Here is a 17,326-nt window from a genome sequence, read left to right as displayed (position 1 = left end):
ACAAAATTTAAATATAAAATAAAACTGTGGGATGTCTAAAAAAGTCATTTTTAGGAGACTGAGGATCGATACAATTGTTAATCTCATCAGTTTATTTTCACCTTGGATGTCCTTTAACAAACTGCACATGTGCAGAATGCTCCAGGCAAGAAGCATGCCCATGCAAAGCCAGGACTGCACAAGGGCAGTGGAGTGCAACTGAGCCACTAGTGAAGTTTACTGGGCCACACTGTGGGAGAACAGAGGGAGATAAGTATAAATCACTATGCTTACCTGATCTCAAGTTCACTTTAAGGGGAGTGAATTGGGTGGGAAACATAGAACAGAGCTCTGAGTGGAACAATCTGTCTATACAATGATTGTTCTACAACTGCCTCTCAAAACAATTTCTAAAGGCTCGTTCACAAATCGCACGACCAGCCCAACGACATTACCGACAGCACGACCAAGTGATTGCACGACTTGTATTTTCTACACACCAACCAACTGAATGACCAACTAATTTGCATACTGCGCATACAAGCGGAACGACGGACTGCACGACCTGGCCAATGTGGCCAAGACAAGTACAAGTCTTTCAAATGACTTGTACACACATGGCCAACTGCACGATATCAGCCCATCAGTCATGTGAGGTGATCCACCGGTTGGATTGGGCAAACCGCCTGTTATCAGTTGCTCGTCTAGTCATTTGTCATGCGCTCACACACCCAATTATCGTCCAACATACCAAGTATGGATAATAAGTGGGAGGAAAAAATGCACTTGTGTTTGAGCCTTTAAGATCATTTCAGGCAACACGATGTTACAGTAGGTAAGTAGCTTTACTGCTCTGTTTATTTACCCTTTGGTTGATTTATTATGCCTTTGGAAAATGTCAGTCAGTGTTTCCTGCTGGCTCCTGCATGCATTAGATCATCCCCAGACTAAAGCAAACATGGTCAGATCAGGTGACTATTATCTCATGTCTATGGGTACTTAGCTCTAGTGTAATATCACAATTTCCGCTTGTACAAAGGTTAATGGTTTAATGGAAAAAGGAGGGCATCATAAATAGCTGAATACTGATTCTTACTTGCCCCGTGCTGCTGTGCAATTAATGTCACCCCGTGGGGATAAACACATTAAGGAGCGCCTTCTCTCCGCACCCAGCTTCAGCCACAGATTCTGTAATTAATGTCCCAACACAGTAATGACTTCCTTTCTGATTTTCTCATTTAAACACATTGTCATTTAGCTGTAATCCTAGTCTCCCTTTTCTTATTCACAAATCAATAAATTGAAAACAGCCATCCGTGACTGGGCTATTTAAAAGATAGAATTATAGTTCTTCCTTTCTTTCACCAAGTTACGTGCCAGTAGTTGCCAACATTTTCACAATGGGGTCTGCAGTGACTCCTTCCATATTCATTTCACTTCATGTGTACTGTATCGCACATCTCTTGGTACAGATCTAAATACCACCTGCTAGTTTGGTAAATAGTCTCCCTACATGTAATATATTGCCAGCTTTGAAATTTGGGGCTTCTGCAGTTTAAAATCCTGGTTATTGTTTGAGGGGAGGGGGGTGCAGCAAGGATAAGCATAAAAACAATCAAGGTACTCATGAACATTAAAAGATGATAGTAGTACTCAGCTATAATGCATACATGTCAAACTCCAGCCTGAGGGCCAAATCTGGCACGCAGAGCCATTTAATTTGTCCCTCAAGTGGTTTCCCCACTTTGCATTATGTTTGGCCAACTCTAGACCACCAGGGAAGCTAAATTGGAGGTGAAGCCTTAGAACACCAGGGAAGCCATATGGGGGAGGAAGGGGGAAAGCACTAAACACTAGGGAACTGTATAGGGTAGGGTGGGGGCCTCTAGACACCAGGGAACTGTACAAGGGAGGGTGGGGGCCCACTTTGTATTTGAGTTTGACACACCTAATCTAAAGTATAAGGAGCAATGATCAATGACAGCTTCATGGAGAGAAAAAAGATTGAATATGGTTGAAAATGAAGATGTTGTTCTGTCCTGACATAAGCAGTGTCAGTAGAGTAACATCTGCCTACCGCACCGGTTATGCTCTCACCCTTCTCCGTGAACATAAGCATGAATGCTTGGTCAGGCTGAGTGAGCATGTCAATGTACAGGACTGTTAGTGGTATCCCCTGAGGTCATTCAGGTCAGTCCTGCATGTTCAGCCACCCTCTGTATACCTATAGGGTGTGCGTGTGTGCGTGCGTGCGTGTGTGTGTGTGTGTGTGATTGACGGGAGTACGGGAATCTGACAATTATTTCCGACTTGTCCGATCTGCTGTCGTTTAACGGGAACAATTTTTGCAACGTTATCTTGGAAAAATTGATCCTGTTATCAGTCGGGAGCAGTTTGGACATGTACATGATACCACTTCCCGTAGATCGGACGGGAAATTGAATCGTGTGTACTTAGCATTACTGCATGGTGTAGTCTATAACAAGGCTTATTCAACCATTAACACTATTGATAAGTTTATTTACATTACGGGTTATACAGATGCACACAAAGCCTACATTATCTTGAAGGGGGTAATGATGGGATTATCAGCACTTGTAACTGACATGTTATGTTTATGTTAGAAGATGAATTGCTTTGTCAGTGTAACCCTGATTAGCCAAGTCACCAAACCAGGTCAGTTATTCCTCAAGCCTCCTGTCATAATCTGTATTTTGCATTTTTTTTCCTGTGTAACCTCATCCTACCACACAGGTATAGAGGGGGAGCAGTGTACAACTTCTGCAACTCTTGCAGGTCACACAGTAGACCTAACACACCCTATAATAATTCCCCATTGTTTTCTGGGTGTGGTAAACTTCACATGAACTCCTGTTGTTAGGAAGAATAGGAGAGGATACCGGAGATTAATATCCCCTTAACCTCTTGTGGACCAGCGCAGGGAATTATATTGTACTGCCGAGGTGAAATAAGAAAAACATCAGACAGTTGCGGTCATGTATGGAAATATGTTTGTAAAGTCACACCCCCTTTATACTTTGCTTAGCATTGTTGCCCAGGAAACTTTAGTTTATTTATTGAGATATTGTTTACACTGCAAAATATTCAGTGCTGCAATATGCAGTGAAGTGCATCCTCCAATCACAGGTCAGGGATCCAGCACTCTCTAATTAGGTACTGTGCATTAGTGTCTGTTTCCAGTACTACTTGTTGACAAACATCACGTTACAGTCATTATAATAGGAGGATGCCAGGTAACCTGAGGTTACCCTGTGTCAGAGAGACAGATATGCTTTGCCTGCACATGGGGGAATTGTGAAATACTGACACGTGCAGCGTATATTTCATTAAGTAGTGCTAGTTCCAGTAGCATCTCCCAACTGCTCGCATCATCATCATCATCATCACTGCTTCTACTATCCTTTAAATTTGTTCTAGTGTCCCCAAACAGTGTAAGGCTGGGGACCCACTACAAGTGCTTTGCATAATCATAAAGCGCCCATGCTTTTCTAAATCAAGTGCCATGATTTCCCAGAGTGATTGCAATTTGACTGCTGTAGCCACTGATGTAATCACTCCAAGATCACTACCAAACTGCTGCAAGCAGCGTTTTGCGATTGCGGACCATTCCCATTGGGATCCACTGAAAAGCTCTTTGCCAGTTTCCAGGGATCCACTGGCAGTCAATCGAGAAACGTTGCCAAAGCACAGCTAGTGGATCCCAGCCCTTAGTCATTTTTAGGGGAAGCCAATTGACCTACTAGTATAATGTTGTGTCTTAGTAGCCAACAACAGCCTAAAAGACACACAAACAAGAGTCCAACAGAACACTCAAACTAGAAGTATAAGTGACTGTGGGGTTGATGCATCAAACGGCAGTAATACTGCGGTGCACACATAGTGCATGGCAGTATTACCTTCACTTCTGCCTGCAGCACTGCAAGTTATGCCATTATTGCGACTCACGGTACTAGAAAAGCGCAACCATTGCTCACACTACTCTAGTGTTAGTAACTCACACTACTCTAGTATCGCTAGTCACGCTAATGGCGTAACGGTGCTGCAGGTGGAAGTGAAGGTAATATTGCTGTGCACTATGTGTGCATCACAGTATTACTGGCGTTTGATGCATCAACCCCCATCTACCATGCGGCTTTATGACGGGAAGTTCTCATAATCTCCTTGGATAAAATGATGCTGCAGGACTGTGCATAAGAACCTGTAGGTACGTCTTCCTACTGGAACAGTGTGACATACTGAAACCACTTTCCCTGTAATTCACTTTCCCTATTTATCCTGGTTCTAACACTATCTGTGGCCTTCTAACAGCCCTTATTATAATATTAACTAGCCTTGACACTCTTACCCCTTAAAGGACAGGTGCACGTGCATGTCTATCGAAAATGCCTCCACAACTCCCCTACATCCCCTGAAGACCCTCAGTACCTGCACCCTTACATGGTACAGCTTAGTATAAAGTAGATGATATCTGCATTCATTTCAGTCTGTGGTTGGGAGGTAAAAAATATGGGGGCTAAAGATTGCTACAGACTACAATTTTTTTTTAATTTTGAATTGATTCCACCAATCTAATTTTTCAGTTCATCAGAAGTATTGAAGAAATTGTTATGTTCAAAAGACACCTATATTTCGCTTGGGGCCACAAAAACCTTAGCAGCAACCCTGTACTGCTTATTACACTGATTAAAGCCAGGGAGATCAGTGAGGTGTAGTGAGGCCTGCCCTGGGTAGAATCATCCTGATGCTAGCAATAGACACTCCTTTGCAGATGATAGGACAGCTGGTGACCAAAGGCTTTTTGTTGCTTACCATCTGCAAAGTAGACTGCAAACAATACTGGTTCTGGATTCAACTAAAGAATCCAAGTCCTTGGGCATCTAATGGCCCATACTCACGAGGGACTTTTGTCGCCTCAACACGCGGCGCGCGCGTGTTGCGGCGACAGGTCGCCCGTGAGTATGGGCCATCGCACGCGCGCGCGCCCCCGAACTGTCGCCCGTCGCTATGTCGCCATGCGATTGAAACTTTCAATCGCATGGCGACAGTCGCCGCTGCCCCCCCGCCGCAACTGTCGCTAGTCCGCGTGAGTACGCGGACTAGCGACAGCAACCTCCATTGAGGTTCACAGACCTTCCGGTGAGCTTCCGGCGGGGGGAGGAGGAACGTCAGCGACAGCTTCCGCCTTGCCGCTGGTCCCTCTTCCGCATGTGTACGCGGAGGGACCTGGCGAGAAGCTGTCGCCGGCCTGTCGCCCACACGCTCACGTGTGCTGGCGACAGGCGAGTTTTGCAGCCCGTGAGTACTAGTGTTGTCCGGATCATGAACGATTCGGATCTTTGATCCGAATCTATTTTATGAGTCGATCATCCGAATCATCAAAATGAACGATTCGGATCGCAAAAGGGGCGGGGCCAGGAGCGACACGCCCCCTCTTAGCGGGCAGCTGGGTCCTGGAAGCAGGGATCGCTCTGTTGGATGGGAGGCAGCCTTGCAGGGAGACAGGTAGATGAGAGAGAGGGGACATCGGTGCCACTGCCAGATATGTGTAGAGCACACATACTGGCTGCAATGTGCTGCTCATTATAGGCTGTCTGTTCCGTAGTTGTGCACAGTGAACACATTGGAAGCTTTTGGCTCAGCACAGCTCAGTAACTTTGCAGACACTGTGATTGAAAGGCAATATAATCCTCCTGCACTCGGCACTAAACAGCTGCACTTATCTTCTGGGAATGCTTTCTTTCACTGTGCGACCTTTTCTTTCAAAGTGTACAGATGAACATATAGGTGAAATATATGTAAAGCATATGATTGCAGCATGTGGGTATTACGTGCAAACATTTCTGCTCTCTGCTCGTCCCTCCTCCCTTCTCTGTCCACTCCCTGCCCTCTGTCCATCTTCTCCCCTTCTCTGTGTGTCCACCCCCCTCTCCTTCTCCTGTCCACAGACCTGTCCTGCTGTTCATTTCACCCCCGAATGCTTCCAGTAGTAAAATGATCCGAGATTCGGATCAAAGATCCGGATCTCTTCAATGATCCGATTCGAATCATCCGGATCATTGAAAAGATCCGAACTTCCCATCTCTAGTGAGTACGGGCCATAAGTAGATTTCCAGGAAAAACAACTTTCACCCCTTCTCTGCTACCCCTCCCATCCCCACCAAACATTCCTGCATGGATAGTTTAGACTTTTTTATTACTCTCTGAAAGCCTGAATACTTATCTTTACCCAGCAATCAGGTGACAGGCACAGATCACTTATTCAGACCCTATTAGGGTCTGTTCACACCAAAAATCCACAAATTGGATCGGGAACGTTGTTGGTGTGAAATAGCCCTTAGGCCCGGTTCACATTAGCGTTCCAGGTCCGGCTTCCCCGGACCCAGAACGCTCCGTACACAGCGGATGGTGAATGGATACATTGTTAATCAATGTATCCATTCACACTCGTGCGCCGTCCGGATCCTGACCCGAACATGCGGCCCATGCTGTGCAATGAGAAACGGATGTTTCTCATCACACTGGCAATAGGACCGGATGCTTCCAGCACCGGTCCTATGCCACTTGGGGGGCCCGGACTACACGCCGGTATCCCCCATGCTTGCGGTGCCTTTCTGGCACTGCAATGTATCTACTTTATTGTAGCCGGAACTGATACATTCCGGATCCGCAACTTGTGCCGCCTTGTGGCCACCGCAGAGACGTACGGTCTCTTTGCGGGACCCGGACCCCCGGACACTTGCGGACTCGAACCGCAAGTGTGAATGGGGCCTTAGGATGGGAAAATGGCCAGAGCTGCCACTTACCTACCATAAATAACACAATTTAGGAAGTGGGCATGTTCCGGACCACCATACTCTCTAGAATTGCAGGACAAAGCGTGGTGGTCTGCCCTTATGTAACCAGGCATATTTTCTAGTCAACTATGTAAATATCAGGCCAAGAATATTTGTAACATGGAATTAGGTCATTGCCCCTTGAAGGATTGTAATTGTATAACATTTGCTAAACAATAGTGTAATAGTTTTAAGTACAGTTGGAAAAGGTTTTCACATATTATCCAGCTGTAATTAATATTATTATGCTGTAACAACAAGAAAAAGAAAAAAGAAAAAAAAAACGTAACACATGAGAAAACACATGAAAACAAGCCTTGACTTTGTGTTCCTGTGCACTTGTCTGTGCAGTGGAACCTTATCTCTGGGCATCAGACTGCACCATTCTCAGCCAGGGGGAGCCATATATGAAATCATTTGTCTATAATCAGCTGTTGCATTACGCTCCAGCTGCACACTCACATTCACATAGGACACTGTACGTTGCTTCTTTCTCTATTTATTGTGAGTTTACTTTCTCTGCAAAAGTTTATTGGTAATAGAAGCAGCCACACCTTTGCATGTAGCCAAAACTTTCAAGACTGCTTTGCAAAGTGGTGCAGTCTGTTGTTGTAACTAAACCTGGAGTTGTGCAGCAGTGACAGGCATGTATGAGTGTAGTGATCTCAGCCTGTGCTCACTATCTTCCTTATTTTAACAGGGTCAGATTGAAGTGGACAGTGAGACCGTCTTCAAATTGGCAGCGCTGATCCTGCAGGTAAGATTTATTGCATGAAATCTACTTGAAACCCTGTTTTGGAAAAGTTCTTGAGCTCTGTACACAAAGCTTTGCATGTCTGCCCTCTGCAAGTGTAGCTGCTTTCCTTGGAACTTGGCCGTAGCTAATACACCTGTGTGGCACATGAAACATCTTATGTGCAGTATAAAATGTTTGCTGTTTGTTCTTTTATAGTAACTGGCAACAATAAAAGTAAAAAGTATAAACAAGTAAATGATTGTATCTGTTTGTTGATTGAAGATATGTTTTTTTAGGGTGTCTCAGAACAAACAACCTTATCTAGCATCTTGAGCTTTATTATTAAACTTGATTTTGTTTTAAGCATTTGATTAAAGTTTTTGACTTTTAGGCCCGGTTCACATTAGCGGTTGTTTGCCAAACGGACCGGATGACCTGACCGGATCCGGACCGGATCCGGATCGGAACCATACGGTTCTGATCCGGATCCGATCCGGATCCGGTCAGGTTGCATCAGGTGGTAATCAGGATGCGATCCGGATCCGTTTGGCAAAGTTAACGTAAAAAAAAAAAAAATGTTGGGGTCTGGGAGGTCAGCTGAAGGGGGACCTGTGGAATCAGGCCCTCTGCTGTTTAGCACTCACCTCCACCTCCGACATGCTGCCAACATCCTGCCAACACCTCCAGCTCGTGCTGCTCCACTCCAAAATGCTTGCCCATGTGTCCCCAGCCAATATCGCCGCAAAAATCCGCATAGGAAGTGGGGTAGAACATCCGGATTTCTCAGCCAGTGTGTTGTGCGGCCTCCGGTTCCCATTTGTTTGTATTGGCCGGATGGTGTAGTCCGGCTCCGCCCCGGATACGGCTGCCGGAGGGGCCGGATGAAAAAATAGCGCATGTTGGAACGGAGGCCGGAGTCCGGATCCGGCCCGGATCCGGTCCGGCTCCGGTTCTGCAGAACGGACCCATGTGAACGGACGCATAGGCTTTAATTGCTATGCCGTGCGTCCGTTCCGTCCGTTCTGCAGGCGGTGCGGCTCCGGCACGGCGATTCCGGAGGGCCACCGCAAGTGTGAACCGGGCCTAATTTACGTAAAACAAACTGAACACAGCAATAAAATGAATTACACTGTGCTGCTGTCTCTGGCTTTGGACTGAACTGTTGGGCAAATGGAAGGTCTAATTTAGGGGACCCAGAAACCTCATAGGGACAGTTCTCTAATCACAGCACCCAAAGCATTGTGATAGGCAGAATCATGTGGGTGTAGTTTACTACAACCTATTTGAAACCTAGCAGTTTTAGGTGTCGCTGGTCACCCAATCATGTTCATGGAATTTCACTATGAGATTTCCTGAGTCCCCTAAAGTAGACTAGTGCCAGGTGTTCTAAAATACTGAACAGTCCAGCATTATTTTGCATTGGAACTGAGCAAAAGAGTTTATTTGTGGCATCAATTGGCACCGTCACATGAACAGTTAGACCATACTGGAGTTTGCGCTGAGGTTAAGCAGCTTCAGAGGAATTCTGGGGCCAATGAAATGTGCTTATAAAGCATGCGCCAATGCCAGACTCTGCAAGAGAGAGTGGCTGGAGAGTGGGGCACTGGACATTTCCATATTATTAAAGCCTAGTACACACATTCAATCACTGACCAATCTTACCACCTGCGTGTAGCATGAGGGCCAACAGTTTTTTAATGCTATGCACAGATTGTGTAAGTAAGCTGTCATACTACATGGAAGTGGTAAAAGTGGCCAATCAAAACTGGATATGTGTACCAGGCTTAAGTCTTGGTCAGGGTGATTGTGGCTACAAGAGGCCAAGCCAGGTATTTAGCCATTTCCTAAAGTCTGGTACACACCTTTAACTTTGATTGGCCAATGACTGACCTATTTTACACCTCCTTGTAGTATGAGAGCTAACCTACACAATCTGATTATAGTACTACAGTTGTGCAGTAATACAACCCACCATTCCCTTATACACATGTGATGCACTCTTGGCCCACCACCTTCCCCCAGGTGATCAGGGACTCACCTCTTGCAAAATTCCTGGCAGTCCTAGGATGACCCTCCATGTGCTATGTGTGCATGTGAGAGGCTGTAGAGAGCGCCACCATGGGATAAAGGGGAGCGGTGGGTGGAGGGGACAGCTTCAGTACATTCATACTTTTTATCTACAGTCCCTTATTGTGTATCCTTGCCAAGGCTTATTATTATTATTATTTAGTATTTATATAGTGCCAACATCTTACGCAGCGCTGCACAGTATATATATTGTCTTGTCACTAACTGTCCCTCAAAGGAGCTCACAATCTAGTCCCTACCATTGTCATATGTCTATGTATATATCATGTATGTATTGTAGACTAGGGCCAATTTTAGGGGGGCGCCAATTAACTTATCTGTATGTTTTTGGGGTGTGGGAGGAAACCGGAGTGCCCGGAGGAAACCCACACAGACACGGGGAGAACATACAAACTCCTTGCAGATAGTGCCCTGGCTGAGATTCGAACCGGGGACCCAGCGCTGCAAGGCAAGAACGCTAACCACTACGCCACCGTGCTGCTATACAGTATATAGAAGTTCCAGGGACCAGAAGAGAAGGAGAATCCTCAAAGTGGACATGGGAAATCGGGATCATCAATGAGGTGCAAATATTTCTGAGTTCATGCAGACTTATGCAAATTTTTATGCAAACATATGCAGCTTGAAAATGGACCAATCAAGTCCCACCCAGGTTTAAATTGATTGGTCCGGTTTACAAGCTGCGAATATTTGCATAAAAATGAGCATACATCTACATGAACATGGAAATATTTGCACCTCATTGATCATCCCTAGTGGGAAACAGAGAGTGTAAATGAATTATTTTCTTTGAGGTGGACTTTAAACCTGACTGTAAGATATTATCAGCAGTGCGATAACCAGCGCTCACTACACAAACTATGAACACAGTAGAGGGTGAAGCTTCCCACTGAAGGGGAATGCAATAATGATTTTGCTCAGATCAATATATCACAAACTTAATGCTGGGAACACACAATGCAATTTTCCATTGATCGACGGGTGATTGGACAGGAAGTTGTATTGTGTGTACATGTCCAAACTGTTCCCGATCAATAAAGAGATCAATTTTCCAATTATAACGTCACAAAATGTATCTCTTTATCGACAGGTTGGAAATAATCATCCAATTGCTGTCGATTCGACTAGAACATGCTTTGTGTGCTCCCAGCATAAGCCTCACATCATCAAACGCGGATGGCCGTGCGATCGGAACGCAACGCGTACGAACACACACCATCTGTGTTTGTATGCATTGAGTGGCTGATCCCATTGACTGAAAGTGAATGGGTCAGCCACAGCGTTTTGTTAAAAAAATGCATGCAGCATGCGTTCCCGGACCGCACTGGTCCGGAACGCATGCAGTGTAAACATCAGACAGTGCAGTGCAGTGTGTACGGGGCCTCAGACTGCAGATGAGGCTTATACAACCTATAATTGTTGTCTAACCTGGCCATAAGTCAGACTGACAGTCCGTCGTGTAATGTCTGGGTGGGGATTTACATCATCAGTCGTGTGTCCACAATGAGGAATACATGAAATTACCAGCCCAGATTTACTTTTAGTAACATTCACCAGATGAATGTAAGTAATGAATAACTCAGAGTTGTATGTTGCTAGGCTATGAGTGAACAAGCATTACTCATACCCAGCGTTCTATAGTTCTTCTTACTACACCAGTGATGCATGAAGATAATCCATTACAAGGGTAATCATTAAATACTATTCTACATTCGTTACTGCTTTTATCTGTAAAAATAAAAATAAAAGTAGGCTTGCCCAGTCAGGTAATGCAACTTTATCTCAAGTCCAGTCAGTAATTCTTTGCCAAGTCCCATCAGTTCAGTGGCAGAGCTTGTTTTTATCGGTGTTATCATCTTGATTACCGCTCTATAGGCAGTAGCAGTGTTAGGGAGTCTTGCCCAAGATCTCCTCACTGAATAGGTGCAGCTTACTGAACAGCTAGAGCCGAGATTTGAGCCAGTACACTATCCAGGCACAGTACTAAAGCAAAGTTGTTACCTCCACAATTGTTGACTTGGTGGGGCCCCTAATGGGACTGTGGCCCTAAGCAATTGCCTTGGTAACCGATGTAAAACACTCATACCAATATGCAATTCACTTTTTCTTCAGAGTTTTCTCCTAGGTGATATTTTCAGACTTGTCAATAAAATGCCTTTTTAAACCACAAACAAGCAAAAAAATAGTCACAATAATTTTGGTAGTGCTTTTTCACCACATTTTTTGTTTTTTTACCATTGCAAAGTGCTTAAAATAATTTCTAGATTGAAGATGTGAAATAAGATCCTGGCTTTTAACTGGGCTGTAGGGATAAAAGTGGTGGTGCCTGAATGAGTGAATCTGTGGATGCATTTGTTTGAACATTTGCATGCAAGTGTGCAAGGGTTAATTGTTCTTTTCTAAATTGAAGATGAAAATGTATCTCCTAGGAGAAAACTCAGGATAAAAAGTGAATTGCACATGGGCCCCTGTGTGGTGTTTGAGCCACACACCTGCACCAAGCATGCAGCCATTTGAGTGAGAAAAGGGTCTGAACACCTGGAGTGATTTCTCGTTCTCATAAGTATTTGAATCAGAGAGTATTAATGGAAAACAACCAACACACTATCCAGGCAAGTAGAATTGGCAAAAGGAAGGCGGCTACCATCTTCAGTTCTGCTGCTTCAGGTCATATGGTCAAATTTTGAAAAACAAATAATAAAAAAAAAACTACAATTTAGGATTTGTGCTTACTGGGCTATCAAATGTTATGTTTCATTCTCTTCTTGGATTTGTTTTAATGCTCATTCAGACCATGGCACTTTCCTAAGATTTTAGCACACAGGAAGATAGCCATTACTTCATCCTAATTGATGTACAAATCCTAATTCTGTGGAATGTTTGGATAGTCCCCCATAAGTAGCCTAACAGACGTCTCCCTTCTTAAAACGGAAGGTATTTGTGATTATTCAGGTTGGAGTGAGCTTTGAGGTGTCCCACAATGCATGACTGCTGAATATGCAAATCATCCTTGGTTGTCCCTGTAAGCTAAACACACCTCCAGAGCTATTGGAATGCAATGGTGTGTCAGCTTATTAATATTACAGAGCCAAGCTAATCCAGCATGCATACAGACTGTTTCGGATTGCTTGACTCTCATCAGTGAATGCAGGGCCGGATTTACCATAAGGCGTTGTAGGCATGTGCTTACAGGCGCCTAATGATGGAAAGGCGAGTCGCTCCCCACCCCAAGCGCATTCCTCTCTCTTTCCCTATGCAGAGTCCTGTTACTCACCCTGCTCTCGGCATTCTACTAACGGGATCTCCCTTCAGTCAGGGACTCCTCTAGCTACTTAATATTGAGGGTATGCAGTGCAGTTTGGTGGGGGTTTGTAGGTTCATGGAGGGTGAATTCTAAGGTGCCAGGACATCTGTGCCTATAGGCTCTTGTGATTAAATCCAGGCTTGAGTGCATGTTTTGCATAGCATTTTAGTAAGGAGGGCGTTTTAATCTCTTTCAGCCCTTTACACACTCCTAGGAGTTCTGCTTCACCATGAGCTTGCTAGGCAATCTGTACCATTAGTAGCATAATGAAGTCATAAGCTATTTCTTTTCCTTCTGTTGCTTTGTAGACTTCTTTAGTGGCAAGCATAGATGGAGTTTTGTTTTGTGTTGTTGTTTGAACCCCTTGTGATCTAATGTTCAAACACGTCCCACAATGCTTTGAGATAACGCCCCTCTCATTTCAGGCCCTGGTGGGTGTTTTGAGAGATGCAGCAAGTTGTAGATAAGATTCTCTTTGTCACCCGGATCTGGTGACATATTTACCATTCCTGAGTTTTCAGATCACCTAAGACTGATGAAGTACGCACTCTGTATTGGCGTACGCTGACTGGTCCTCCTCCGGCAAGCTCATGAATTTTTAAATTCTACATAGTGCACAGGTTGTGAGTCAGCCCAGGGCTATAAATATTTCATAGAGCTCTCCGAGTTTGTCTGGAAGATACAGACCAGCCTTGACGGATGTCAGCAACAATTACTAACATCTACTGCAAACTAATTAAAATGTTTGTTAGAAGACATACTGTAACCTTACCTAAGGATTATCATACATTTGGAGATTTCTGTAGTTTGGGATATGGCCTGAGTTCAAGATATCTGCCCTGTATGGATGTTGTCGTGAAACTCTCATACTAGAAGAAGGTAAAACAAACCACATTGAGGCCGCTGCTAATTTATCCTCACAGTGGGGAATTATCTATATTCTAATGTCGTCAAAGAAAGTTAGATTAATTCCACTGGATCGCCCACTGCTAATTTTAGCTAAAGGTACCATTTTTATTAACAAACACTTGCAAAGAAGGATATTAAAGAGACACTATAGTGACATACAGTAGAATGCAGTAAATTATTCAGAATACCCCTTTTCGTTCGTTTTCCTGGTTTCAGAATGGGAAACACTTCTTGCACAACACACACACACACACACACACAAAGCTGTCACTGCTCACTTACTAAATTAGGCCAGTATGGACCATATTATGTCTCGCTTAAAGTGGATCCAAGATGAAAAACTAACTATAGCAAGTAACTTGTCGATATATATCTTATCTAAAGTTTAGATAATTTACACAGCAAATCTAGCTGCAAACAGCTTCAACGGTAGATGATTATTTCTTCCTGTGATACAATGAGACTAGCCATGTTCTGTTTGTGATAATTACACACAGGCAAGGTGCTCTGCATCTCCAGCCCTCAGCCTGTGAAAACTTCACTCCCCTCTCCCCCTCCCTCCTCCCCTCTGCCTCTGAAATCTCTGGCTAGTAACCTTCTCCTCCTCCTGCCCAGACTAAGCTCCCATAAGCCCTTGCTACATGGGTCTCAGATCTACAGCTCAGGTGTGGGAATCTGTCCATAGGATAACTATTAGTTGTGCACTGCACAAAGTTGGCCTTTATGGAAGAGTGGCAAGAAGAAAGCCATTGTTAACAGAAAAGCATAAGAAGTCCCGTTTACAGTTTGCCACAAGCCATGTGGAGGACACAGCAAACATGTGAAAGAAGGTGCTCTGGTCAGATGAGACCAAAATAGAACTTCTTGGCCAAAATGCAAAACGCTATGTGTGGCGGAAAACTAACACTGCACATCACTCTGAACACACCATCCCCACTGTCAAATATGGTGGTGGTAGCATCATGCTCTGGGGGTGCTGCTCTTCAGCAGGGGTAGGGAAGCTGGTCAGAGTTGATGGGAAGATGGATGGAGCCAAATACAGGGCAATTTTGGAAGAAAACCTCTTGGAGTCTGCAAAAGACTTGAGACTGGGGTGGAGGTTCACCTTCCAGCAGGACAACGACCCTAAACATAAAGCCAGGGCAACAATGGAATGGTTTAAAATAAAACATATCCATGTGTTAGAATGGCCCAGTCAAAGTCCAGATCTAAATCCAATCGAGAATCTGTGGCATGATCTGAAAACGGCTGTTCACAATTGCTGTCCATCTAATCTGACTGAACTGGAGCTGTTTTGCAAAGAAGAATGGGCAAGGATTTCAGTCTCTAGATGTGCATAGCTGGTAGAGACATACCATAAAAGACTGGCAGCTGTAATTGCAGCAAAAGATGGTTCTACAAAGTATTGACTGATAATTACGCACACCCCACTTTACAGTTTTTTTTTTTTTAATGTTTGGAATTATGTATTATTTTTGTTCCACTTCTCATGTGTACACCACTTTGTATTGGTCTTTCACGTGGAATTCCAATAAAATTGATTCATGTTTGTGGCAGTAATATGACAAAATGTGAAAAAGTCAAGGGGGCCGAATACTTTTGCGAACCACTGTAGGGTATTAAAACAAAAAAAAGTATTTGGCTTGAGAAATGCCCTATAAACTATATGTAAGGAACACAATTATGCAATGAGTAAAAGTTTATCTCGGTTCTACTTTTAGGCTACTTACACACTAAGACGTTGCGTTAGGTGCTACGTTAAGGTTGCATAACGTGCACCTAACGCAACGTATGGTGGTGCGGGAGAGGACGGTAGAGTGAGCCGCGTTAGGCGGCTCTACCCGCATAAGGTCTCCCAGAGTGGAGCTGATTGGCCGGTGGGACCACGTGATGCGAGCGAGACACTCCGCATCACGTGGTCCCGCCGGCCAATCAGCGGCCGCCAGTGCAGTGCATATTAAGTAGCCATGTGCGCGGCTACTGTAGCTGCATCTCCCCGCTCCTCTCCGCCCCCCACTGAGCATGTGCAAACAGTCTAACGCGGCTAAAGCCGCTAGAACGCACAGCATGCTGCAGTTTCGCTACAACGTGCCGCGTTACATGTAACGCAACGTGGGCAGTGTGAACAGCCCACTTGTGTTACATTGCTGTGCGTTGGGGGAGCCTTACAGGCTGCGCTAACGTGCGCCTGTAACGTCCCTGTGTGGAAGCAGCCTAAAGCTCAGCTATCTGTGAATATGAGAAACAGACAGCAAGGATAGTGCTGACTATTGCATCTGCACTGTCCTGCATGTCTTGCTAGCTAGACAAGTGTAGTGGTGTGCAGCTTTCTCCTCCTCGGGCATCTTGTCTCTTACTGCTACTCCTCTAATCTCTAAACTGCCATTTACTACTACTAGGCATGCACAACCTAGTGTTAGCTTTAGCTTATGAGGAGTTCTGACTGACCAGAAACAACTCAAGAGGCGATCAAAACTAGGCTCATTTCGCTATTGGCTCAGAGTATTGTCCTGATGAAGTTAGTCTTGCGAAACGCGTCGCTACAAGTGTCATTAAAAACTTTCTCAGATTAACTGATTCTGTCATCCTTGAGGAAAACCACCCCTTTCCTTTACACTTTTATTGGTTATAAACAATTATATCTACTCTGCACCCCCCCACACACACACACACACACACACACACACACTTTTGCATTGTTTTAGTTGTTATGAGGCGGCGATCCGGCGGCTCGATTAGCCGCCGGATCACCTCTTCCGCGTCCCCGCGCGTGCACCGGAATCAAAACCCGCTCGATTCCCGCTCGTCGCCGCGCATCTTCTGCTTGATTCCCTGCCATTGTCCCCTCGCGGTGAGCGAGCAGGGAATCAGCGGTGGGGAGATCCGTCTTGTCGGATCTTATCAATCGAGCCGCATCAGCGGCTCGATTGATAAGGAACATCGCGGCCGCATCTACGCGTGTAGATGCGGCTTTAGTTTGACTTTTAGGTCACACATTTATAGTCATTAGTTGAGTTGTGTAGACATTGACCGACTTTCCACGGGCTTCTGTAAGCACCTGAATCTGTGAGATCTTTGACCAATCTGACCAGAAACCAAACACTGCTTTCAACTCATGGCTGCCATATAAGTTGATAACCTATAAGCAGGTTCTGTGTTTACCCTGGTGGTTTCCATCAACTAATCTTGTTTAATTGTACTAGGTGCCAAAAATCAAACTTTACTTGAATCAGTAAAGTCCATGTGATTATTACAAAACCCTATTATTGTTATTTTGAGCAAAAAAATGCTCTTCCTGTTTGCTATATGTTTTCTCTGAGTAGGAAACAGTGATCCTATATTTCTACTTCATGTTCTTTTTCCATACCTGTGGAAGAGGAAGTAAAAGCTTGAAAGCAACGAGAGTTTGTTTGTTATCCTAAGAGACACACATAGAGAAAGTATTGTTTTAAATTA

General features: G+C 44.6%; 1 protein-coding gene across 4 annotated transcripts in view; it reads left to right on the top strand.

Moving 5' to 3' along the window:
* FRMD4B (FERM domain containing 4B) overlaps positions 1-17,326 on the top strand; it is a 361,625-nt gene that overhangs the window by 194,829 nt on the left and 149,470 nt on the right. For all 4 annotated transcript variants that reach the window (XM_068253954.1, XM_068253952.1, XM_068253953.1 and 1 more), the window contains exon 6: positions 7,534-7,590. In XM_068253954.1, the coding sequence (XP_068110055.1) occupies positions 7,534-7,590 (57 nt within the window). The remainder of the gene's footprint in view (positions 1-7,533; positions 7,591-17,326) is intronic.

The sequence above is a fragment of the Hyperolius riggenbachi genome, chromosome 9 (assembly GCF_040937935.1).
Source record: "Hyperolius riggenbachi isolate aHypRig1 chromosome 9, aHypRig1.pri, whole genome shotgun sequence".
Taxonomy (NCBI): Eukaryota; Metazoa; Chordata; class Amphibia; order Anura; family Hyperoliidae; genus Hyperolius; species Hyperolius riggenbachi.
The sequence above is the reverse complement of the archived record's forward strand: the minus strand, read 5'-3'. Positions and strand labels throughout refer to the sequence as shown.